At 43.0% G+C, this 27900-nt stretch overlaps 1 protein-coding gene across 2 annotated transcripts in view; it reads left to right on the forward strand.

Moving 5' to 3' along the window:
• gabrb2b (gamma-aminobutyric acid type A receptor subunit beta2b) overlaps nucleotides 1–27900 on the forward strand; it is a 63774-nt gene that overhangs the window by 29695 nt on the left and 6179 nt on the right. For both annotated transcript variants that reach the window (XM_035527384.2, XM_035527383.2), the window contains exons 5-8: nucleotides 10814–10896; nucleotides 18128–18265; nucleotides 21222–21374; nucleotides 26507–26751. In XM_035527384.2, the coding sequence (XP_035383277.1) occupies nucleotides 10814–10896; nucleotides 18128–18265; nucleotides 21222–21374; nucleotides 26507–26751 (619 nt within the window). The remainder of the gene's footprint in view (nucleotides 1–10813; nucleotides 10897–18127; nucleotides 18266–21221; nucleotides 21375–26506; nucleotides 26752–27900) is intronic.

Genomic DNA, 27900 nt, shown 5'->3' on the forward strand with positions numbered 1-27900 from the left:
GCAGTATAAATTTACAACTGGTTTAATACCACGCAGTTGTAAATTAAATTTAAGTACCCATATTTAAACTTTCAGCTTTTTATAAAATATTATCCACAGTAATTACCTGCATTATTTTTTTATCTACTAAGATATATTAGCTTTTACAGAAATCACCTTTGTTAATAAACCAAGTATTAAGTCAAAGCTTTAGTTTATAGTACAGTGATCTAACTTTGAATTTAGGTTGAAAGATTTTACTATGGTGTAATTTTAAACTTGTGTGGGCCAACGGTTGCAAGCGCTAAGAATATAAAAATACTGAAACAAACAAAACATTCAAGATCTGATTCTATGTTTGGGAATCAAGAGACTGGAAATACACTGGTTGTGTCACTCTAACGAGCAAAACCATAAAGGTGGTGCATTCTTGGGTTTCGTAGGTTTCAACACTGTGTTTGGGAAATGTCTCTCTTTCTTCAGCTTTGATGCATCTGGTTGTTAATTGCAGCTGCTGGCATTCAGAGGTAGAGCAACTCAGCACTCTGTGCTTCCAGAAGACTCTCTTTGGCAGACAGAGTGGAGTGACAAACAGGAGGTTTGGTTTGTTCAGGATAAACAGACTATTTCTGGGTGACATTACTGTGCTACATTGCTGGGCTGACTAAGTGGAACAGGTTCACTTGGACACTCCCCACGTACACATAAGCACTTTCTCAGTAGATGCGATAGCTATGAGGGGATTCTGGAGTAGACAATGTGGGTTACAACTCTGCGTTAGTAAGCTCGGGCAACAAAGAAGGAACGCTTTTAGCTCACAGTTCTCAGACTTTTTATCTGCTGTGACATATCACATCTTCCCTATCTTTCTCTTTCTCTTTCTTTCTCTTTCGCTTCTCTCTCTCTCTCTCTCTCTCTCTCTCTCTCTCTCTCTCTCTCTCTCTCTCTCTCTCTCCCCCTTCTGTCTTGATTGCACACATTCCTGTGAACCTTACCCCCGCTTCTAAACCATCTCCCTCAAACTCCTCTTCAAACTTTTGCAACATTTTACACATAAAACAATTGCATAGGGATTTTTAAACTTAAACTATACTGCCTAGCCAAAAAAAGGTCACAGACTGTAATATTTCGTTGGACCTCCTTTATCTTTGATTGCGGCATGCATTCACTGTGGCATCGTTTCCACAAGCTTCTGCAATGTCACATTTATTTCTGTCCAGAGTTGCATTAATGTTTCGTCAATTTTTCGTTGCATTAATCTTTTATTGATGATGGGAGATTTGGACCACTGCGCAAAATCTTCTCCAGCACATTCCAAAGATTCTCAATGGGGTTCAGGTCTGGACTCTGTGGTGGCCAATCCACATGCAAAAATGATGTCTCATGCTCTCTCAACCACTCTTTCACAATTTGAGCCCGAAGAATCCTGGCATTGTCATCTTGGAATATGCCTGTGCCATCAGGGAAGAAAAAATCCATTGATGGAATAACCTGGTCGTTCAGTATATTCAGGTAGTCAGCTGACCTCATTCTTTGGGCACATAACGTTGCTGAACCTAGACCTGATCAACTGCAGCAACCCCAGATCATAGCACTGCCCCCACAGGCTTGTGCGGTAGACACTAGGCATGATGGGTGCGTCACTTCAACCGCCTCTCTTCTTACCCTGATGCGCCCATCACTCTGGAACAGGGTAAATCTGGACTCATCAGACCACATGACCTTCTTCCATTGCTCCAGAGTCCAATCTTTATGCTCCCTAGCAAATTGAAGCCATTTATACCAGTTAGCCTCACTGACAAGTGGTTTTCTTAAGGCTACAGAGCTGTTTAGTCCCATCCCTTGAGTTCCCTTCGCATTGTGCCTGTGGAAATGCTCTTACTTTCACTATTAAACATATCCATGAGTTCTACTGTTGTTTTTCTACGATTTGATTTTACCACACATTTAAGATTCATTCAATATTTTTTTCTGACCACATTCCTTCCTCGAAGATGATGTTTCTCCACTGTCCTTCCACTTTTTAATAATGTGTTGGACAGTTCTTAACCTGATTTTAGCAGTTTCAACAATCTCCTTAGATGTTTTCTCTGCTTGATGCATGCCAATAATGTGACCCCTCTGAAACAGATTAACATCTTTTCTATGACCACAGGATGTGTCTTTTGACATGGTTGTTTAACAAATGAGAAGCTACTCACTGCATCAGTTAGGGTTAAATAACTTGTTGCCAGCTGAAACATAATCACCCATGCAGTAATTATCCAATGGGAGGCTCTTACCTATTTGCTTAGTTAAATCCAGGTGGTGACCTTTTTTTGGCCAGGCAGTGTATTTACATATTTACTATTTACTTCACTGAATGAGTTATGAGTGGTTTCGGATTATTTTAAAAGTTGTCAGCTCTGCCTGACACTCAGATTGTATGGAGTCAGTTCCACCCAACATCTGACTCTCAGATTGTACAGAGTCATCTCCGCCCGACGTCTGACTCTCAGATAGTACGGAGTCATCTCCGCCCGACGTCTGACTCTCAGATCGTACGGAGTCATCCCCGCCCGACGTCTGACTCTCAGATCGTACGGAGTCATCTCCACCCGACGTCTGACTCTCAGATCGTACGGAGTCATCTCACCTCGACGTCTGACTCTCAGATCGTACGGAGTCATCTCCACCCGACGTCTGACTCTCAGATCGTACGGAGTCATCTCCGCTCGACGTCTGACTCTCAAATCGTACGAAGTCATCTCCGCCCGACGTCTGACTGAGTCAGTTCAGTCATATCAGATGCTGAGAAGCACTGCAGAAGGAATGAGTGTATTCTGTGGGTGTCAACACGTGTTAGCTAACCACTGAGTCACCATAAAGCTCATAAAAACATGAGGTCATTGTTTATTTTTACGTGGCACTTTAGACTCCAAATGTCTATTCAGACATCTAATAGAGAGCATATGGAGAGAGAGAACAGAGAAATAGAGAGAAACAAAGAGAAAAAGCAAGAAAGAAAAGAGAGAAAGAGAAAAGAGAGAAAGAGAAAAGGAGGCAACCACTTGCTTACTCATAATTCAATCATTATGTAATGGAAGATAACATCCAAATTGCATTTTAAAAAATTACTTTAGCAATCACTCTTTCTGTGCAAATAAGAGACTATGCATAACTCTGAGATTATCCATAACTCAGAAATTATGCATAACTCTGAGATTATGCATAACTCTGAGATTATCCATAACTCTGAGATTATCCATAACTCTGAGATTATCCATAACTCAGAAATTATGCATAACTCTGAGATTATCCATAACTCTGAGATTATCCATAACTCAGAGAATATGTATAACTCTGAGATTATCCATAACTCAGAGAATATGTATAACTCTGAGATTATCCATAACTCAGAGAATATGTATAACTCTGAGATTATCCATAACTCAGAGAATATGTATAACTCTGATACTATCCATAACTCAGAGAATATGTATAACTCTGATACTATCCATAACTCAGAGATTATCTATAACTCTGAGATTATCCATAACTCAGAGATTATGTATAACTCTGAGATTATCCATAACTCAGAGATTATCTATAACTCTGAGATTATCCATAACTCAGAGATTATGTATAACTCTGAGATTATCCATAACTCAGAGATTATCTATAACTCTGAGATTATCCATAACTCTGAGATTATGTATAACTCTGAGATTATCCATAACTCCGAGATTATGCATGACTCCGGGATTACGCAAAACTCCGAGTGTGTATCGTGGGCCTGTCCCCAACAGAGTACCATTTGTTCCCATCTCGCAACAGGAAATTTTTTATTCCAAATCAGCATGTATAATGTCAGCAATAACCTACACTGCTGCTGTGAACAAAGATGATGAATATTCAAACTGCCGTGAACAAACATAATGAATATTCAAACTGCCCAACTAATTCGTTTCCCATTGAGCTGCCAGATTCTATAGTTTTATCATTGTTGAGAATAAAACAAACATTTTATTGAAGGAATGGTGGTGTTTGTGGAGGGGGTAACTAACTGCAGAAGGGGTGGAGGTATTTGTGGAGGGGGTAACTAACTGCACAAGGGGTGGTGTGTTTGTGGAGGGGGTAACTAACTGAGTAACTGTGTCAGAGTGAGTGTGTCAGAGTGAGTGTGTCAGAGTGAGTGTGTCAGAGTGTTTGTCAGAGTGAAAGTGTCAGAGTGAGGGTGTTAGAATTTTTTCCTTCTTTAAAAGATTTATACTAAAGGCCACTTGAGTTCGACCAGAAACTAAAGAACTGAACTGAATTTGTTGGCATAATTTTGTTACTTTTCCGGCTTATACAAACATCCCAGGCTCATGTCATATTTCAGAGATATCATATTCCAGTGATATCATAGTCCAGTGATTTTACATTTTTGTGATATCATGTTTTAGTGATATTATGTTTTAGTCCTCAGTGTTTTTATGATGTGTTATAAACATTGTATAAACATGTCTAAAACATTGTAACATGTACATTGTCACGGAGGATTACAAGATATAATGTGTCATGCCTGGTCTTAGTGAATAGCCAATATCAAGAATCCAGCAGGTAGAATGGAATGAATACTAAACACCTGAGCAGTGTCAGGGGCTTTGTGGGTTTAGTGCTAACTAGGTGAAGTTTTAGAAGATTTAGCTACAGTGCTCCTGTAACTCACCTGGTAGAGCAGGTGGGAATCTGAGATTAGATATTGGACTACAGAAATGCCCATCAACTATTCATCAGATTATCAGAGTTAAGAGTGAAGTTAACAGAGTTAACACAGTTAACACAATTAACAGAGATAACAGTGAAGCTAACAGAGTTAACACAGTTAACAGAGATAACAAAGTTAACAGAGATAACAGTGAAGATAACAGAGTTAACACAGTGAACAGAGATAACATAGTTAACAGTAGCGTTAACACAGTTAACAGAAATAACAGTTAACAGAGATAACACTGAAGCTAACAGAGTTAACTGGAGATAACAAAGTTAAGAGTGGCATTAACAATACAGTTAACTATCTGTCGAGCTTACTGTTTGCAAAAGGAAAGTAGTCAACCTGGCTATGCAAATATTTCAGTCCTTAGGCAGATGAAATTTGGGGAAAAAACTAACACAAAAGTTAGACTGAATTCTACACTGCTAACTACAGGGTAAGGTCCAGGGCTAACAGGTGAACACTCGCCTGATCTCCTCCCAGTCAAACAAGCTCTACTGTGTCTTTTAAATGGAAACAGTGGCACAGCAACTATGCTGGAACAGCTATGAGAAGTGCTGTAGTCGTCTGATATCTCCAGCAGTGACCCCAGGCTGACCGAGCTGTGATTCCAGTGTGCTGGTACCAGCAGTGTCAGAGTCAACACAGGCCAGCATTCTGCTTCAGATCGAACTCCACTTTACATACTGCAATCTAGTAGGAAAACAAAAAACACTGACGTTAAAATGAACTACCTGAGTTATGGGAAACACCAGCTTTTTGACACTTAATTAAAACAATTATTTGCATGAAATAAATATTTGTAAAAAGCCACTATTTGGGCTTTGCCAAATTTACTATTCAGAATCAACTCCACTCTTATTATCCACTTCAGTTTACTGCCTGCTGGAGTTCATTAAACATATGCTAATGTACTACCCTAATTAGACATGTGCTAATATCTGTCAGTCTTAAAGTACAGTAAATTCACAGGCTACTGTCTCAGAGAGAAACACTCTCTAGGATTTTAGAGACCAAGTGATCGTCCCAGACAGTGATGATCTCTTGCACAAACAGACCATGTTCTATGTATAAGGTCATGTTCAGCACATCTTCTTCCTACGAACAGTTTACAGTCACAGATGCAAACCAGAGACTGGCCCTGGTGCTGGAGGAACTCTGCCCTTTCACACACACACACACACACACACACACACACACACACACACACACACACACACACACACACACACACACACACACACACACACACACACACACACACACAAACACACACACATGCACTGGCTTCTCTCTGAACACTGCAGGATTGACCTCGCTGAATAAATGGTGTTATTGACCAAACTGTTTAAATTGTCTGTTTGAGGATTTTGCACAGGTTTAATACACAGCAAAGGTGGTTATGGGATTTGTCAACAATAATTGTGTGCAGATATGCTTACAGCAACTCCTGGTCGTCTGCTAGGATTCATTTTCTCAATAAATTCACCTAATCGGATAAAGCGTCTGTCTGGATAATGTTTTGGTAATATTTGATAATATTATGTTATATTGCTACTGTTACATTGTAATTTTACTAGTATGTACACTGAGTAACATCCATGTAATACTCCATATTCATTCTGCGATTATGTGCATTTTCTCTTATGTATGCACAGAGCATCAGTGTATTGCGGTGCTTTGTTCCTCAGTAAGTATCCACGTGAATTCACATTGTCAGTACACTGTAACACTGTAACTCTGGCCATGTGATGGAAAGTGTTACCCATCTTTTCAGCGAAACTCTCCAAGGACTCACTGAGGGATTCCTTCCCTAATCGTGTTCCTACGTACCGTTCATGTAACTTGCATACCTGACATTAGCTGCAGCACAGAGACGCTTTGTTTCTGTCACAAACGGCTGCGGTTCGGAATTAGGCGAAGGTGTGTTGGGATTGGGCTGGAATCCCTGTCATTACCAGCGTGGTGGATCCCCTCTGCTGTCGTGGTTTCCGTGCCAAGTGCTTTTGTTTTTATTTCTCTTTCATTTTAGTCCACTTTTTTTCCACTGTCTGCACATCAGTGTCTAATTGACTGTGACTACGACTCTGATTTTCGTAATTATTGTGATCAACATTGTTCATTAATGTGTTTGCATCCTGATTTGACTGACATCACCTTACAGCAAGAAAGAAAACCACACTGGTGCTGAAGGTGTGGTGAAAATATGTAACGTTAATGCAACATTAATGAAATGTTAATGTAACATTAATTCAACATTAATATAACGTTAATGCAGCAGTAATTGCTTTGTAACTAAAGAGATCAGAATAATTTAAGGAAGCATCATAAGAAATTTGAACTGATCCCCACAACCCTTTCAGACTGTTGTAGAATGTAGAATAACGTTGGCCCAAATCTTGTACCAGACTCCATTTGGCATTGCATGTGTACATGTGTGTGCATGTGCGTGTGCGTATTTGTGTGTGTACATGCGCATGTGCATGTGTCCCATGGATCACACAGCACACCTTTTCCAAGGGCAGTGCTGTCTCAGGGGTTAAGGCACTTGACTCGTCCTCAGAAGGTTGCTGGTTCAAGCCACACCATTGCCACTATTGGCCCCCTGAGCAAGACCCTTAACCTGCAATTGCTCAAGCTGTACTCAGTCATAATTGTAGGTTGCTTTGGAAAAATGTGTCAGGTAAATGTTTGATAAGGGACATCCCTTCTCTTGCTACATATGGTTTACATATCAGAGTCAACCAATTCACATCAGAGAACATGACCTACATTCCTGACACTAGTCTAGCGGCATAGCTGGTTAGATTATAGCATTGCTTTAACTGTACAAAACTGTAAACCTCATTTATTTGCTTTAGATGCCCATGATTTTACGTGACCATGGGTTCTATATAAAAAGTTCAAATGAAAAAGTAAATTCTTCTAAAAGTCTAATTAACCAGTGCAGTCTTTTAATATTCATAATATGTTTGCCCGAGCAGTTTGTGCATTCTGTGAGAGACTGATGATTCTTTCAGCGTGCTCTAATGATCACAGGGCATGATACCTCAACGTAAAGTGCAAGAACGATCGTTTCACTGTTACCCCTGAGACGTGAGCATCTTATTTAAGTGCTAGATGTGTCACGTCAGGTGTAGGAACGCAGCCGTCGTGTCTCCCACCAGAGTTCACCGTCTAAACGTAGACAGCGCATGTTTGCACTCCTCGCCCTCCTAGACTGGGATGTGTCTGTGTGCACATGCACAGCTGGAGACGCTGCATGTGTACCAAGCGCTGGTCTGGCCAAAAGCTTTTTCCACAGCTAATGATAAGTTGCTGTCAGTTATATCAACCTTGAGTCTTTCTCCAAGCAGATCCACACCTCTACTCAGCTGGCTGGTCTGAAGGTAGGGTTTGGCCAAGTTGACGTGCAGTCTCCCGGGAGTGCTCGGTGTGGCGTTGGCTCCCACACCCCAGAGTGATTCTGGCGGTTTAAGAGTCTGAAAGAAGAAAAGAGAAGTATTTAACTCACAGCCAAGGGCGTCTCACGACTGTCTCCTATCCGTAGAGAAGGGCCGGAAACATGGAATGCGCTCTATATTCGAGTTGGAAGAGGTTCCATTAACACATAATAGTCACTAAGTGTAGCAGTAATGAAGACTGAGGGGTGTTTTCCCCTGTATAATCTCTGAATTATCCAGCTATGCTGTCAGATTCCCTTTGTTTAGGATCTTGGACCTTTGCTGGTGTTTATTAAATGATGAATGGATTAAGCCTTTCAGGAAATCAGTGAAATGCATGTAGAATCAACTCCAGAATCAACTCCACCAACACACAAATATGCACACACACCATAAAAAGCTCTTTCTGGACTGTAAAGGATTGTAAAGGATTGTAAAGGTCGAGCTCATGGGCTGGTGTGAACAGCATATACTGGCTACCACCTCGGGTACATGATCAGGAGTCAGTACACCATCCAGGAGTAGGAAGTGCCAGATGATATCATATTTCAGTGATGTCATATTCCAGTGATATCATACTTGTTATCTCATATTTCAGTGATATCATACTTGTTATCTCATATTTCAGTGATATCATATTTCAGTTATATCATATTCCAGTGATATCATACTTGTTATCTCATATTTCAGTTATATCATATTCCAGTGATATCATACTTGTTATCTCATATTTCAGTGATATCATATTCCTGTGAAATTATATCCTAGTGATATTATATTTCAGTTATATCATATTCCAGTGATATCATACTTGTTATCTCATATTTCAGTGATATCATATTTCAGTTATCTCATATTTCAGTGATATCATACTTGTTATCTCATATTTCAGTGATATCATATTTCAGTTATCTCACATTTCAGTGATATCATACTTGTTATCTCATATTTCAGTGATATCATACTTGTTATCTCATATTTCAGTTATCTCATATTTCAGTGATGTCATATTTCAGTGATGTCATATTTCAGTTATCTCATATTTCAGTTATCTCATATTTCAGCGATATCATATTTCAGTTATCTCATATTTCAGTGATGTCATATTTCAGTTATCTCATATTTCAGTTATCTCATATTTCAGCGATGGCTGTATCTCTCTGCCATGTCAGGAAAATGGACCAAATGAGCCAGTGGGCAGAAGTTCACTATTACTTTATTACACTTAAACCTTACAAAGCAGATGCAGAACAGTTGCCAGTGACAGATGAAGAATATCAGAATTCAAATGCAGGATAAACATGTTTTATTTGTTTCTGTCACAAAGGGCTTGAAGAACCGAGTCAGGAATCAAGTGCAGGTTTCTTGGGATTGGGCTAGAATCAATGTGTAAACAAAGTCAGAACCAAAGATATCAGTGCAAACAGCTACACAGATCCGAGCAAAAGACCTTAATGTGAACCCACAGCACAGCAATGAAACAGGGAAGCTGCTAGCCATGTCATCCACAACCATCCAAGAGACACAAGACGTTGGTGATATACCACAACCACAGACAAGCATGAATAAAACATTACCAGGCAGAGAGATGTAAATGAGACTGAAATTGATATCAAAACAGGCTGTTGTTTCAGTTTACATTCCATATTTGGACCATTTGTGTCACAGTATGGCCCCTCCTCCCAAATGTCTCACCTTGTGTGTGTGTGTGTGTGTGTGTGTGTGTGTGTGTGTCTGTGTGTGTGTCTGTGTGTGTGTTTGTCCATGTGGCCACACCCCCCATGTGTCACATCTGTTTGTAATTGTTTTTCATTTATGTGTGTATATAAACCCCTATGGTTCTGTTGTCTGTGTTTGATGTTATGCTAGCTTAATTGCTACATAGTCTTTCTTCTCTGTGTGAATAAACGTATGTTTTTGTTCACCGTAACTCATCCCCGCGTCCTGCTTAGCCTCATAACGTTACAATATGGACTGGGAGAGTGACTGGTGCATTTTTAAATTTAACAGTGCTTACATATTACTTCAAAATTCTTTATTTAAATAAAGCAATAGAAAGTCAGTTCTCCATGATAAGGTCCTTTAATACAACCCTTCACCTCCCTTGTGATGTAAGGTTTGTTGGTGGGTAAACATCTGTCTGTTGTATGACGTTATCCAAAAGTCTGCAGTCCTGTGTTTTCTCCTACAATACCCTTGTTCAACTAATGAACTGAACACACACTTCATGTGTGAAGAACCACTCCAGGCTAACCTTGGGTGGTGTGGTCTAAGCCAGAGTGTAGTGTGAAGGGACAGTTCTACCAAACAGAACTCACAGGGCTAAGTTAAGCTAGTGTTTGCAGTTAGTGTGGCATGATTACTAAAGTATTCTTTCATCGTTGCTTTCTTTATTTGAATGAATCCGCCCTCCTATAGGTAGTTTGTAAACAGTGAAGTCTGTTCACAACCTTCATAATCTTGCATAATCTTACGTCATCAGATGTGTTGATAGAGGCCAGATGTTTTTTATAAAAATATGAAATAATAATAGTGATGCGTTGAGAACTGAGAACTTTTATCTGACTGGTCCAACCTCTCTTTGTTTCCATTTGTGTGTGTGTGTGTGTGTGTGTGTGTGTGTGTGTGTGTGTGTGTGTGTGTGTTTGTGTAGAATCACTACAACTGCAGCCTGCATGATGGACCTGAGAAGATACCCGCTGGATGAGCAAAACTGCACCCTGGAAATCGAGAGCTGTGAGTGGCACAAGAGACCAAGAGACATTCTTTCACGCTCTCTTGCTTCTCTCTCTCTGTCCAGCACAGTGATATAACAGATGCTTCGCTCACTCTGGTCATTCAGGTTGCGTTACTGACTTCTCACAGGTCTCTTAAGACGATGGAAACACACGAGTGTAAGACAGACAGGCATGTGTTCCTGGTGCTTCAGGAGCAATCAGAGTCTCAAACTGACCCCAGACCAGGGGCGTGTCTCAACAAGTCTTATTGATTATTTGTGAGGAAATTTTGGCTTCATTTCAGTAATCTGTAGAATTTAAAGAAGAAAAAAGAATTATGCAGAAATTGAGATTTATTACAAGCGCCTAAAGAATGATCAGGGATGTACTTTTGACGAATTCATTGGAACATATTAATAAAAAAATGGGTGACTTTTCAAGACACACTATAGGGACAAAAGTATTGGGACACACCTGTTAATCATTGAATCCAGGTGTTATATCCAGTCCCATTGTCACAGGTGTATTAGATCAAGCACCAGCTATGCAGTCGGCCTTCACACACATTAGTGAAAGAACGGGTCGTTATAAAGAGCTCACTGAATTCCAGCATGGTGCTGTAATAGGACGCCACCGTTGCAACAAGTCAGTGGGTGAAGTTTCTTCCCTCCTAGATATTCCACCATCAGCTGTCAGTGGTATTATTGAAGAGTAGAAGCGTTTAGGAACCACAGCAACTCAGCCATGAAGTGACAGACCACATAGAGTTTCAGAGCAGGGTCACTGAGCGCTGAGCTGTGTAGTGTGTAAAAGTCGCCAATACTTTGCTGACTCAGTAGCTGCAGAGATCCAAACCTCCTCTGGCATTCGACATCAGAACAGACACGGTGTACTGGGAGCTTTATGTCAGGGGTTTCCATGGCCACGCAGCTGCATGCGAGTCCTTCATCACCAAGCACAAAGCGGAGCATTGGTGGTGTGGTGTAAACCACGCCGCCACTGGACTCTGGAGCAGTAGAAACGTGTTCTGTGGAGTAACAAATCACACTTATCTATCTTTCTGATGGATGAGTCTGAGTTTGGCGAATGTCTGACTGCACTGTCAGCTGTAAGGTTTGGTGGAGGACAGATAATGTTATGGGGTTGTTCTTCAGGGTTTGGTCTAGACCCTTTAGTCCCAGTGAAGGAAATATTAATAATTCATAATACCAAGACATTCTGGACTGTTGTGTGCTTCTTGCTTTGTGGGACAGTTTGTGGAAGGACCTTTACTGTCCCAGCATGACTGTGTCCCAGTGCACAAAGCGAGGTCCATAAAGGCATGGTGAGTCTGTTGTGGACGAATGTGACTGGCCCATAGAGAACCCTGACCTCAACCCCATCAAACACTGCTGGGACGAACTAGAATGGAGACTGTGATCCAGGCCCTCTCGTCCAGAATCAGTGTCTGTCCTCACAAATGCTCCACTGGTTAAATAGACAAAGGTTCTCTCAGACACACTCCAAAATCTTGGAGAAAGTTTATGGCAGCAAAATGCGGCCAACTTCATATTAACACCTGTGGTTCTGGAATGGGACATCACCTAGTTCCTGTAGGTGTAATTTGTAGGTGTCCTATTACTTTTGTCCATATAGGTTACAGGGTAACGAGGGTGATGAGGATGATGAGGGAGACGAGGGTGATGAGGATGATGAGGGTGAGGCACTTGTACGACTTACAGACTTACAGAAGGGCTTTTTAATGTCTATCAAAACATATCATAAATAGGTCAGCGCTGCAGAATGCTGACCCCCTGACCTCCTGACCCTGACCCCCCTCCCTAACCCCTGACCCTGACTCTCCTCCCTAACCCCTGACCCCCCCTCCCTAACCCCTGACCCTGACTCTCCTCCCTAACCCCTGACCCTGACTCTCCTCCCTAACCCCTGACCCCCCTCCCTAACCCCTGACCCTGACCCCCCTCCCTAACCCCTGACCCCCCTCCCTAACCCCTGACCCTGACTCTCCTCCCTAACCCCTGACCCTGACTCTCCTCCCTAACCCCTGACCCCCCTCCCTAACCCCTGACCCTGACCCCCCTCCCTAACCCCTGACCCCCCTCCCTAACCCCTGACCCCGACCCCCCTCCCTAACCCCTGACCCCGACTATCCTCTCTGACAACCCTCCCTTGTCTCACTTGGCAACTCATTCTCTCCTGCCAGAAAATGCATCATTAAAAAAGGCCAACACATTATTCTTGGAGGAATAATTGGTGGAATATTTCATGCTAAATGTGCCATGACAGGGAACGTGAGTAACTGAAACTACAGCAGGTGGAGTCTTTCATGGTGGAGGCTATCATCAAAAACTTCAGAATATGGGGCACTTTGTAATATACAGTCACTTTTACTACTTTCACTACTTAATTTCTGACTGAACACTTTAAAATCTTAAATGGCCAAATTAAATTTTTAAGAGTGTGACTATAATTTAACACAAGAAATGTCTCTTTTCTCCTGTGTGTGATTTCACATGACTGAGGAATACTGAAAATATTATTCAAATTGTCAAACAATAAGGCCATTAATAACAATAGTAATAAAATATCACAGGTAATGTAAAAGGAAAAAATTAAATTAGATGCAGAATCTCTTCTTTCTTGATTTTTCAGGTCTAATTGTAATTGAGGCATGATTGCTGTTTTCTCTCTGGAGATGCAGTGTGAGTGTTTACTCAGGAAAGGGCCAAGACGCTGCGTCTCTGAGCAGTAGGCCATACTGACACAGCTCTCGGAGAGGCCAGCTGTATTCAGCGATGGCCTGGTGTGTTTATCATCACTATCCACATCTATTGTTTAACAAAAATAATATCACAAAAATGTACATGAGCAAAAGAACCATGAGCTTTAAAGCAAAAATAATTTGATATAAATCAATAGTGATGATTTGAATGGCTCAGTAACTTCTCCTGGCAGACATGTTGAAAGAGCTTCACTACGTTTCTCCCACTGACATAAAAGGTCAGAGAGATGGAGAAGGTGGTCTGCTGCTGTCGATCTTCCTGGTCTGTGGTCATTAGACGGACAGCGTTCCACACAGAGGAGTTCGGCCCCTTGTGTCCATGACGCAGAACTGCGCTGCGTGAACTTTTGCTGGAGAGCCCAGCTGAAGGAGGTCTTGGAGGACAGGAGACAGGGGTTCTCAGGACGTGGACACATCCTATGTCCTAGGAGATTTTTCCCTGCAGAATGATGCAATAGAGGTTGTTAAGGGAGGCATGTGCATGCTGGGAAGTGCTGGTGATGCAGACAAAGCACTGCCAGTAACACTGACATGGACTTCAAACACCAGACTGTGTAGACAGAGAGGGCTTCAAACACCAGGGCTTAAGACTGTAGACAGAGAGGGCTTCAAACACCAGATCTTAAGACTGTAGACAGAGAGGGCTTCAAACACCAGGGCTTAAGACTGTAGACAGAGGGGGCTTCAAACACCAGACTGTGTAGACAGAGAGGGCTTCAAACACCAGGGCTTAAGACTGTAGACAGAGAGGGCTTCAAACACCAGATCTTAAGACTGTAGACAGAGAGGGCTTCAAACACCAGGGCTTAAGACTGTAGACAGAGAGGGCTTCAAACACCAGACTGTGTAGACAGAGAGGGCTTCAAACACCAGGGCTTAAGACTGTAGACAGAGAGGGCTTCAAACACCAGATCTTAAGACTGTAGACAGAGAGGGCTTCAAACACCAGGGCTTCAGACTGTAGACAGAGAGGACTTCAAACACCAGATCTTAAGACTGTAGACAGAGAGGGCTTCAAACACCAGGGCTTCAGACTGTAGACAGAGAGGACTTCAAACACCAGATCTTAAGACTGTAGACAGAGAGGGCTTCAAACACCTGAGCTTAAGACTGTAGACAGAGAGGGTTTCAAACACCAGACTGTGTAGCTAGAGAGGACTTCAAACACCAGGGCTTAAGACTGTAGACAGCAAGGGCTTCAAAGCCTCATGTGCATGGCACTGATGTCACATGCGATCTACATGTAAGGGGCTTCGCTCCGAGTTTAATCCAGACACGGGGGGCTTGTGAGAGCTGCTTCGAGCAGATGCTTCCTGTAGCTCCTTCTGCATGTGCGTCTCGTCCTTGGGCCTTGTCATGTGCGAATGAAGCCATGTGCAATAAAAAGACTCCGTTTCCCAGCCTGGAGCAGGATAAGTCTTTCTTCACAGAGGTGACTTACCCAGTGTTCCCTGCTCACAGATGTTATCTCCACGGCCCACCATGTATTAGGCAAACTTTCTGCACTGGCGAAGCACAACGCAGAGAAGCTGGCATCCGCTTTTAGATATGAGCCCTAACGTTACATACTACTAGCGCCCTCTAGGGGACGAGGTGTGTGGTGGGCTAGTCTGGGCTTGTACTGCTGCTGGCCATTATACTGTTTGCTACCAGCACAATCAAGAGTGTGTGTGTGTGTGTGTGTGTGTGTGTGTGTGTGTGCAGTGTGGATAGTATGGACACACTTTTAATTGGACCCCAGAAATAGGATTAAACTCGTTTTAAACTGTTGTTTTAAAACATTCATTTCAGCTCTGCTCTAGAGATCCATGCAACCAATGCCTGATGCATCTCTCATCCGCATAAAAAAGCAAAACCATGCCCTCGACCTAGGAGAATCTGTTTCCTAGGAGAAATCGTTTCCTAGGAGAACACGTTACCTAGGAGAACCCGTTACCTAATCTCAAGCACTAGTCTGTCAATTTAATCTCACGAACAATTCATACCAGTTAGTGTGAGCAAGACAGATTTTGCTGCCGTGTGAATGGATCTGGTCACATGACACTTGATATTTCTGAAACCTTAAACAGTAATTGATAATACCGTGGTCAGTGCCAGTGCCAATGACGTGGATGGGCCGGGTAAAGGGGCAGTATTTCTGGACGGATTGTTCATGGTCTGTTCAATCCCTGAAGTGTTTGGGAGATTCAGCGTGTCAGCTGGAGACAGAGCCACCTGCCACCCCGTTCAGCAGTGGCCAGCACACATGCGTTCAGTCGCAGAGCGGGAGACTCGGATGCACTGATGTGTGACAGGCTAAAGCTCATCTGCAAAGGCAGACACAGCGGCGTATAAACAATGGAGCAGGGGGGTTTCAGAATGCCTTGGCAACCGCACAAAGACCAAGGTCACATTCAGACGGGACTATCACGGCTTGCATGCAGAGGAGGGTCTTGTGGCCTTAGTCCACTGTGAGTCAGAGGACGAGTCTGCCCCACATGTCCACCAAAAGCACCATGTCCACTAAAGCACCGTGACACACGAGTCCCCTGAAATCAGAAAAATATGGAAGGAGGTTTGGTTTGTTTGTTGATGTATTCTTCTAGAACCAGGATTTATACAGAAGCTCTCCGCCAGAGTCACTGAACATGTGTTCTGAGGCAGGCCAGTGCATAATGATATTTATGGTGTATCAGTTTTCACCAGGATCCTTTAAGATCATTAATGCCCTGGATCCACACATGGGTAACACAGGTGTGCTTCACTGCCCAGCTGCAGTTGATGGCATGAACCAGCAGGCCAAACATTTTTCAACTACGGCATTTAACTGACTGACACTTTTATCCAAATGGGCTTTCAGTTATGCCTGAGTACAGCTTGAGCAATTAAGGGTCTTGCTCAGAGACCCAACAACAGCAACTTGGCAGTGTTGGGGCTTGAACTGACAACCTTCTGATTACAAGTCAAGTACCTTAACCACTGAGCTACAGCCAGTAGCTCTTGTGCTGTTTAAATATTCATGCTGGCTTTTACCAAAGGTAAACACAGAACACGTTCGTGATCGCACTTAATAGTTCAGCCCAAGTGCTGGAACATTTCTGCATCACTTCTGCCTGTCGGTGGCAATATGTGACAAATATTTTACAGTAATTCAAAACCACAGCATCAAGAATATGAACAGACGCAAAGTGCCAGAACTACAATGTGGATTTTCCATTAGTCTAGAATGTCTAGAATGGTTTCATTTTGTTTAGATATCTAGTTGCTCACACGCGCCTGGTGATGGTAATATATATATATATATATATTCACTTAATACACTGGTGTACAGTCACTCCACACTAATGACCCATAATGCCTGCAACATGTGACTGGGCTACAGTGAAGGGAAGTGATACTAGAGCTGCATTATTACACAGAGGACGTCAGCCCTGGTGGACCACTTCTGTCTATCCCTCTCTCTCTTTCTCTCTCTCCTCCACTCTCTCTCTCCTCTCTCACTCTCTCTCTCTCTCTCTCTCTCTCATTTCAAGGTTATTTGCCATGTGCATTAGAAAGTTGGTTGTGTATTGAAATGCTTTTGTGAACCTCATGGGGTTGGTTAGGGGTACAATACAGTTATATATACATGGTGTTGGGTACAATACAGTTATATATACATGGTGTGGGGTACACTACAGTTATATATACACGGTGTGGGGTACAGTACAGTTATATATACATGGTGCGGGGTACAATACAGTTATATATACATGGTGTGGGGTACAATACAGTTATATATACATGGTGTGCGGTACAATACAGTTATATACATGGTGTGCGGTACAGTACAGTTATATATACATGGTGTTGGGTACAGTACAGTTATATATACATGATGTGGGTGTACAATACAGTTATATTTCCATGATGAGGGTGGGGTACAATACAGTTATATATGCATGGTGTTGGGTACAGTACAGTTATATATACATGGTGTTGGGTACAGTACAGTTATATATACATGATGTTGGGTACAGTACAGCTATATATACATGGTGTTGGGTACAGTACAGTTATATATACATGATGTTGGGTACAATACAGTTATATATGCATGGTGTGGGGTACAATACTTATATATATACATGATGAGGGTGGGGTACAATACAGTTATATATACATGGTGTTGGGTACAGTACAGCTATATATACATGGTGTTGGGTACAGTACAGTTATATATACATGATGTTGGGTACAGTACAGTTATATATACATGATGTTGGGTACAGTACAGTTATATATACATGGTGTGGGAGGGTACAGTACAGTTTACAACACAACAGCAAACATACGAACCCCCCACACACCTCAGTCTCTATCTCTCTCTATCTCTCTCTCTCTCTCTCTCTCATTCTCTCCCTCTCTCTCTCTCTCTCTCTCTCTCTCTCTCTCTCTCTCTTTCTCAGGTGCATACACTCACATGATTTTATGTCTTGTCCAAACATAGATGGCTACACTACAGATGACATTGAGTTCTACTGGCGTGGAGGTGACCACGCGGTGACAGGCGTGGAGAGAATAGAGCTGCCTCAGTTCTCCATCGTGGACTACAAGCTCATATCCAAGAATGTGGTCTTCTCCACAGGTAAGAACATGGTATTCTCCACGAGTAAGGGTGTGGCCTTCTCCACAGGTGAGTGTAATACATTGTGTAGGAGCAGAACTCCAGAGCCTGATGACATCATCTGATGACCTCATGTGGTGACCTCACGTTCATTCCTTGAACCCTTTTTGAGATTTTAGCAGTTTAACAGTTCTCCTCCTGTAATGGTTCTCTAGATCTTCTCAGCTACAGTTTTCATTTCTGTTCTCCTGATTTTCGTGAACCAGTTGATGAGGAAGTCTGGAATTATCTGCCTTGATGAAACTAGTGTGCTGGTGTCCTCCAGGCTGGAGCAAAGGTGATGGGTGCAGAGGGTGTCTGAGCACCCAACACACACCCAACACACACACACACACCCAACACACACCCAACACACACACACACACACACACACACACCCAACACACACACACACACCCAACACACAGGTGTATTAGGTATGTGGTTGTAGGCTCTGTGGAGAGTTGGAGAGGTGGAGCTGAGGGTGCAGTGTAGCGTGATGGGGCTTTGACAAACCTTTCAAAGATAGAGCACTGTGGTCTCATTTGGAACACTTGAGACATTGGGATTAGAGTGATGGTGGACTATGTGGTATACTGGTATTAGACTGGGGGCACTGGTGTGGTGGGCTACGTTATATACTGGTATTAGACTGCGGGCACTGGTGTGGTGGGCTATGTTATATATTGGTATTAGACTGCGGGCACTGGTGTGGTGGGCTACGTTATATGCTGGTATTAGACTGCGGGCACTGGTGTGGTGGGCTACGTTATATACTGGTATTAGACTGCGGGCACTGGTGTGGTGGGCTACGTTATATACTGGTATTAGACTGCGGGCACTGGTGTGGTGGGCTACGTTATATACTGGTATTAGACTGCGGGCACTGGTGTGGTGGGCTACGTTATATACTGGTATTAGACTGCGGGCACTGGTGTGGTGGGCTACGTTATATACTGGTATTAGACTGCGGGCACTGGTGTGGTGGGCTACGTTATATACTGGTATTAGACTGCGGGCACTGGTGTGGTGGGCTACGTTATATACTGGTATTAGACTGCGGGCACTGGTGTGGTGGGCTACGTTATATACTGGTATTAAACTGCGGGCACTGGTGTGGTGGGCTACGTTATATACTGGTATTAGACTGCGGGCACTGGTGTGGTGGGCTAGGTTATATACTGGTATTAGACTGCGGGCACTGGTGTGGTGGGCTACGTTATATACTGGTATTAGACTGCGGGCACTGGTGTGGTGGGCTACGTTATATACTGGTATTAGACTGCGGGCACTGGTGTGGTGGGCTAGGTTATATACTGGTATTAGACTGGGGGCACTGGTGTGGTGGGCTACGTTATATACTGGTATTAGACTGGGGGCACTGGTGTGGTGGGCTACGTTATATACTGGTATTAGACTGCGGGCACTGGTGTGGTGGGCTACGTTATATACTGGTATTAGACTGCGGGCACTGGTGTGGTGGGCTAGGTTATATACTGGTATTAGACTGGGGGCACTGGTGTGGTGGGCTACGTTATATACTGGTATTAGACTGCGGGCACTGGTGTGGTGGGCTACGTTATATACTGGTATTAGACTGCGGGCACTGGTGTGGTGGGCTACGTTATATACTGGTATTAGACTGCGGGCACTGGTGTGGTGGGCTACGTTATATACTGGTATTAGACTGCGGGCACTGGTGTGGTGGGCTACGTTATATACTGGTATTAGACTGGGGGCACTGGTGTGGTGGGCTACGTTATATACTGGTATTAGACTGCGGGCACTGGTGTGGTGGGCTACGTTATATACTGGTATTAGACTGCGGGCACTGGTGTGGTGGGCTACGTTATATACTGGTATTAGACTGCGGGCACTGGTGTGGTGGGCTACGTTATATACTGGTATTAGACTGCGGGCACTGGTGTGGTGGGCTACGTTATATACTGGTATTAGACTGGGGGCACTGGTGTGGTGGGCAACGTTATATACTGGTATTAGACTGCGGGCACTGGTGTGGTGGGCTACGTTATATACTGGTATTAAACTGCGGGCACTGGTGTGGTGGGCTACGTTATATACTGGTATTAGACTGCGGGCACTGGTGTGGTGGGCTACGTTATATACTGGTATTAGACTGGGGGCACTGGTGTGGTGGGCTACGTTATATACTGTATTAGACTGGGGGCACTGGTGTGGTGGGCTACGTTATATACTGGTATTAGACTGCGGGCACTGGTGTGGTGGGCTACGTTATATACTGGTATTAAACTGGGGGCACACCATATATTTAAATATATATAATAACCCTAACAGGTATATGTTATATATATATTATAACCCTAACAGGTATATATATTTATTTTAATTTGAGTGATTTGTAAATCTCAGCATTCTTAGTGATGTAGAGAGTTGTAGACGTGTCTATGTTGGAGTCATCTAATTAATCAGTAGTATTCACTTAATACACTGGTGTGGTGTGCTACGTGGTATGTGCTGAAGATAGCACCACCTCCTGGACCCCTCCACTAGAACACCACACTGCTAGTACCTCCAGAATTAGCCTGTTCTTGGACCACATTCCTCTTATAATGAGAATTCTCCCTCGAAGGGAAAAAGCCCGTAATCTTTATCATTGCCTAACGGCGCTATAATCAGTCCGTTTGCACAGAGTAAGGTAGTCAGCTAATATTGGCCTTTCAGGGAGTGATTTTCACCCCCATTACACCGCTAAAGTGCTAAGTGCTAAAACAGGCCTGCCACGACCCTGCTGTGATCTAGCATGGTGTGTGTTAAGGCTTCGATCTGGACACACCTTGCACCAGTTTAGGGAAGCTGTGCAGTAGTGAAAAGTTGTCTGAGATGAGCTGTTGTGTTTAACTGAGCTGCTTGTGCTGTGCTGTTCTGTGTGTTTGTGTGTGTGTGTGGGGGGGGTCAGGAGCCTACCCTCGACTATCTCTCAGTTTCAAGCTGAAGAGGAACATCGGATATTTCATCCTGCAAACGTACATGCCTTCCATCCTGATCACCATCCTGTCCTGGGTCTCCTTCTGGATTAACTACGACGCATCCGCCGCCCGGGTTGCTTTAGGTGAGCTTGTCATCAGCATCACTTCCACCCTGCAGCTGGTTCACTCAGACCAGACACTTTACAACTTTGTCTTTTGTCCAAGTAGGAATGAGGCAGTAGACACTTTACATACAGACGTACTCGTCTGTAACGCAACTATTAGAAGTGAATGACGTACTGGTAGCCGAAACAGTAATGACAGATAAACAGGATATTTGAATTACTGTGGTCAGTCTGATAACATCATCAGAGCCTGTCCAAAGCGTTAGGGTTAGGGTTAGAGTTGGTGTTTAAGGTTAGGGTTATAGTTAGAATTAGGGTTAGGGTTAGGGTTAGCGCTAGAGTTAGAGTTAGGGTTAGGGTTAGAGTTAGGGTTAGAATTAGGGTTAGGGTTAGAGTTAGGGTTAGGGTTAGAGTGGGAGTTAGGGTTAGAATTAGGGTTAGCGCTAGAGTTAGAGTTAGGGTTAGGGTTAGGGGTTAGAGTTAGAATTAGGGTTAGAGTTAGGGTTAGGGTTAGGGTTAGAGTTAGGGTTAGAATTAGGGTTAGGGTTAGAGTTAGAATTAGGGTTAGGGTTAGAGTTAGGGTTAGAATTAGGGTTAGGGTTAGAGTTAGGGTTAGGGTTAGAGTGGGAGTTAGGGTTAGGGTTAGGGTTAGAGTGGGAGTTAGGGTTAGAGTGGGAGTTAGGGTTAGAATTAGGGTTAGCGCTAGAGTTAGAGTTAGGGTTAGGGTTAGGGGTTAGAGTTAGAATTAGGGTTAGAGTTAGGGTTAGGGTTAGGGTTAGAGTTAGGGTTAGAATTAGGGTTAGGGTTAGAGTTAGAATTAGGGTTAGGGTTAGAGTTAGGGTTAGAATTAGGGTTAGGGTTAGAGTTAGGGTTAGGGTTAGAGTGGGAGTTAGGGTTAGGGTTAGGGTTAGAATTAGGGTTAGGGTTAGGGTTAGGGTTAGAGTGGGAGTTAGGGTTAGGGTTAGAGTTAGGGTTAGTATTATGGTTAGAGTTAGGATTTAGGGTTAGGGTTAGAGTTAAAGTCAGGATTAGGATTAGAGTTTAAGGTTAGGGTTAAAGTTAGAATTAGGGTTAGGGTTAACATTAGGGTTAGAGTTAGGGTTTAGGGTTAAGGTTAGAGTTAGATTTAGGGTTAGGGTTAGAGTTAGGGTTAGGATTAGGATTAGAGTTAAAATTAGGATTAGGATTAGGATTAGGATTAGGATTAGGGTTAGAGTTAGGGTTAGGATTAGGGTTAGAGTTAGGGTTAGGTTAGGGTTAGATTTAGGGTTAGGGTTAGGGTTAGAGTTAGGGTTAGGATTAGGATTAGAGTTAAAGTTAGGATTAGGATTAGGATTAGGATTAGGATTAGGGTTGGAGTTAGGGTTTAGGGTTAGGGTTAGGGCTAGAGTTAGGTGTTAGGGGTAGGGTTAGAGTTAGAGTTAAAGTTAGGGTTAGAGTTAGGGTTTAGGATTAGGATTAGGATTAGGGTTAGAGTTAGGGTTTAGGATTAGGGTTGGGTTAGGGTTAGGGTTAGAGTTAGGGTTTAGGATTAGGATTAGGTTAGGGTTAGGATTAGGGTTAGAGTTAGGGTTTAGGATTAGGGTTGGGTTAGGGTTAGGGTTAGAGTTAGGGTTTAGGATTAGGATTAGGATTAAGATTAGGGTTAGAGTTAGGATTCAGGGTTAGGGTTAGACACATCTATGTCTGGGGTTACAGTCACACCCTGATTTACTGCTCAGACAAAAGTCTGACATCATCACCATTTCAGAAGAAAACAAAAGAACTGCAGTTTTGCGATTCTGTTTTATTGCAAATCTTTATGACAAGTTAGCAGATGTAGGTTTCAAAACAATAAATAAATGATAAAATAATGTTTTTACAATATTTTTTAAAATAAATAAATACATACATTTATTATTATTATTATTATTATTATTATTATTATTATTATTTCTTCCTTTGAAGCCAAGACTGGGAAGTTCATTAAGAGTAGTGCCATTCCTGTTCTCACCCCTTTGCCTCCAAACACGATATCTCTGCATGTTTGAAAATGGGTGGAGTCATGGGTGGAGTCGTGGCTGGAGTCATGGGTGCAGTTGTGGGTGGAGTCATGGGTGGAGCTTCATGCTCTGATTTGCCTACGTCTTCTTTCCTTCCATTTGCTTGTCTGCCTTTTTTTTAAATTTCCTGAATGACTCAGTTTTTCCATGATCATATTTGATTATGTAAGGCCATCGCACCAGGCTTATGACACACACACACACACACACACACACACACACACACACACACACATATATATATATATATATATATATATAGAGAGAGAGAGAGAGAGAGAGAGAGAGAGATAGATAGATAGATAGATACACACACAGATAGATAGATAGATAGATAGATAGATAGATAGATAGATAGATAGATAGATAGATAGATAGATAGATAGATAGATAGATAGATAGATAGATAGATAGATAGATATACAAACACACTGCAGCTCAAAATTAGAGAACAACACACAACTTCCTAAATGTAGACCTATGTGAATTTATTCTAACTGGAGTGAAAAAGCCGTATTTTAAGCTTATTTCATGAGTTATATATATTCTAAAGCACAGTATAAAAAACTTAAATGAGATAATTGAAATAATACTGAAATTTAGGGAACACTTGCAGATACCTGCAAGTTGGTGCTAATATTGGGTGTTAATCTGGCACCTGGTGCTAATTTCCTTAATTATCTGACAAACCCTATTTACCTGGCAGCCTAACCCCAGTTTTCACTGACTGTGCAAGTTGGTGAGCCGTTCCAAAGTGACTGAAACCCTCCGGCAGCAGGTTGTCCAGATGAAGCCAAACGAGTGACCCTATCAGCCATAGCAAGAGAAGTTGGTCGTTCCAAGTCTGTGATTTCTAGAATATTAAATCTTTACAACATCACAAACTCATTCAAGTCCCCAAGAAGGCTGGTCGCCCACGAAAGACAAATGCAAGAAAGGACAGGATAATGCAGAGAATCTCCACAGGTAATCGCTTCAACACTGCAGCTGGAATTGCTCGCCGGTTAAGCACTGAATAGGGTAAGGATCTGTCTCGTCATACAGTGTCTCGACGTTTAAGAGCAATTGGACTGAAAGCCAAAAACCTCCAAACCTCTCATTAGCGGCAAGAATCAAAAGGTGAGACTAACCTTTGCTGAGGAGCATGTTGTGTGGACAGAGAAGTGGTCCAGAGTTCACTTAGTGATGAAAGCAACTTTAGTTTATTTGGGTCTGATGGGAGACATTATGTTTGTCGACAAACTGGGGAAAGACTGAATCCAAAGTGTGTAAAGAAGTCAGTGAAAGGTGGAGGAGGAAGTGTCATGGTTTTGGGAATGTTTTCCCCAGCAGGAGTTGGACCTCTCACACAGCTGCATGGCAGAGTGAATGCAAGTGTGTATCAGAACCTTCTTCAACAACACGTGGTTCCTTCCTTGTGTTCATCACTCAGTCAGCCAGCAATTTTCCTGCAGGACAAAGCCCCTGCCACAGCAAAGCGAGTAAAGCAGTTCCTTTGCACTGAAACAGTGAAATGGCCAGATCAGAGTCCTGATCTACACCCAATAGAAAACCTGGAAAACCCTTAGTGACAAAGTTATGGCCAAGAAACCCACAACAGTCACTGAACTGTGGAAGAGACTGCAAGAAGAGTGGACCAAAATCCCACCAGAGTGTGAGAGACTAGTGATGTCCTGTGGCCTCAGATGTGCTGAAGTCATTCAAAGCAACGGCCTGCACGTTTCCTACTGATTGGTGACGGTTGTAACCTTCAGGAAATGTAGTTGTGATCTGTGCTACAGCCAATGCTGATCTCTAATGTTGATCATTGTGATTTCTGCTAAATAAAGGCTTTATGTTGAAGTACTTGGTTACTTTGTAAAACACTGTTCTAATGGCATGGTATACCCCTAACAAAAAATCCTTCATCTTGACCATAGAAGACAATATTAGAATTACATAGAATTACATAGACCATAGAATTACATTATTTATGAAAAAATCAAGTGTTCATAGATTGTTCTCTAATTTATATATATATATATATATATATATATATATATATATATATATATATATATATATATATATATATATATATATATATATATATATATATATATATATACTCACTCCCACACACACTCTTTCACACACACACACACACACACACACACACACACACACACACCCTTTTTCTTTCTGTATAAGTACTTTTGTTGATTGCAGTCTGATATGGATTCGTGTATTTGTAGGGGGTTTTGATGAGAAGCTGCAGGGTGTGTGTGCTTGCATGTGTGATGCTCTCATCACAGAACACCCCCCTTAACCCTAACCCTAACCCACTAACCCTAACCCTAACTCTAACCCTAACCCCAACCCTAACCCACTAACCCTAACCTTAACACACCTTTGGGTTAAACAGAACCCTGACCCAGACCCTACCTCTGACCCTATCCCTAACCCTAACCACCAGTTCTGCACATTATGGCAAATTAATGACAGGATGTCACACAGGAAGTACATTTAAGTTTTCATCATGATTCAGTAATTCACTAGTGTCCTGTAGCTATGGCAACAAACTCCAGAAGAACCATCAGACTGACACCAGAAGTGTGTATTAGTATTAGTGTAGTATTATGAATATGAGCAATATTCCTGTTGCCAGTCGCTGTAGGTTATAGAAACCTTCATAACCACTCAGGAGTCAACAGCTGAAACAGCAGATTCATAAACACTGTGTAGGTCACATCTATCTCAACATGAGTGATAAAAACAAGAGAACTAACCTTTGTAGAAGAGATACACCAGTGGTCAAAACAAATTTACTGAAACATGTACTGAATGTTTTAAAATACGCTACAGCAATTCCAACATGCATATCGAAATATTAAAATATTGGCTCTTTTAAATGGTTAATTAAAGGCATAACAAAAAAAGACAAAAGAAGACGTTTTCACGTGTAGCTTGCAGGCTACTGACACAGATTGTTATGTACTGTTAGTCATAATAACACTGTTTTAGAATTTAATATTTACACACTAATGGATAAATGCATAGTCCATTCTCCTGCATTAAATTAACCAAAATGTATTTGTGCTTTGACATGCTACTGTAATTCCACCACAGGTATCACTACTGTCCTCACCATGACAACTATCAACACCCATTTGCGAGAGACCCTTCCCAAGATCCCCTACGTGAAGGCCATCGACATGTACCTGATGGGCTGCTTCGTCTTCGTCTTCCTCGCCCTGCTGGAGTACGCACTCGTCAACTATATCTTCTTCGGTCGAGGGCCTCAGCGTCAGAAGAAAGCAGCAGAAAAGGCAGCCACGGCCAACAATGAGAAGATGAAGATGGACCCAAACAAGGTGAGGATGAGGAGGGACCCAAATGAGGTGAGGATGAGGAGGGACCCAAACGAGGTGAGGATGAGGAGGGACCCAAACGAGGTGAGGATGAGGAGGGACCCAAACGAGGTGAGCTTGTGGAGGGACCCAGACAAGGTGAAGATGAGGAGGTACCCAAACGAGGTGAGGATGAAGAGGGACCCAAACGAGGTGAGGATGTGGAGGGACCCAGACAAGGTGAGGATGAGGAGGGACCCAAACGAGGTGAGCTTGTGGAGGGACCCAAACAAGGTGAAGATGAGGAGGTACCCAAACGAGGTGAGGATGAGGAGGGACCCAAACGAGGTGAGGATGAGGAGGGACCCAAACAAGGTGAGGATGAGGAGGGACCCAAACAAGGTGAGGATGAGGAGGGACCCAAACGAGGTGAGGATGTGGAGGGACCCAGACAAGGTAAAGATGAGGAGGTACCCAAATGAGGTGAGGATGAGGAGGGACCCAAACGAGGTGAGGATGAGGAGGGACCCAAACGAGGTGAGGATGTGGAGGGACCCAGACAAGGTAAAGATGAGGAGGTACCCAAACGAGGTGAGGATGAGGAGGGACCCAAACGAGGTGAGGATGTGGAGGGACCCAAACGAGGTGAGGATGAGGAGGGACCCAAACGAGGTGAGGATGAGGAGGGACCCAAACGAGGTGAGGATGTGGAGGGACCCAGACAAGGTAAAGATGAGGAGGTACCCAAATGAGGTGAGGATGAGGAGGTACCCAAACGAGGTGAGGATGAGGAGGGACCCAAATGAGGTGAGGATGAGGAGGGACCCAAACGAGGTGAGGATGTGGATGGACCCAGACAAGGTGAGGATAAGGAGGGACCCACACGAGGTGAGGAAGAGGAGGGACCTAAATGAGGTGAGGATGAGGAGGGACCCAGACGAGGTGAGGAAGAGGAGGGACCTAAATGAGGTGAGGATGAGGAGGGACCCAGACGAGGTGAGGAAGAGGAGGGACCTAAATGAGGTGAGGATGAGGAGGGACCTAAATGAGGTGAGGAAGAGGAGGGACCTAAATGAGGTGAGGATGAGGAGGGACCTAAATGAGGTGAGGATGAGGAGGGACCTAAATGAGGTGAGGATGAGGAGGGACCCAGACGAGGTGAGGAAGAGGAGG

Source organism: Electrophorus electricus, chromosome 8 (genome assembly GCF_041902795.1).
Source record: "Electrophorus electricus isolate QZ-2024a chromosome 8, ASM4190279v1, whole genome shotgun sequence".
Lineage (NCBI taxonomy): Eukaryota > Metazoa > Chordata > Actinopteri > Gymnotiformes > Gymnotidae > Electrophorus > Electrophorus electricus.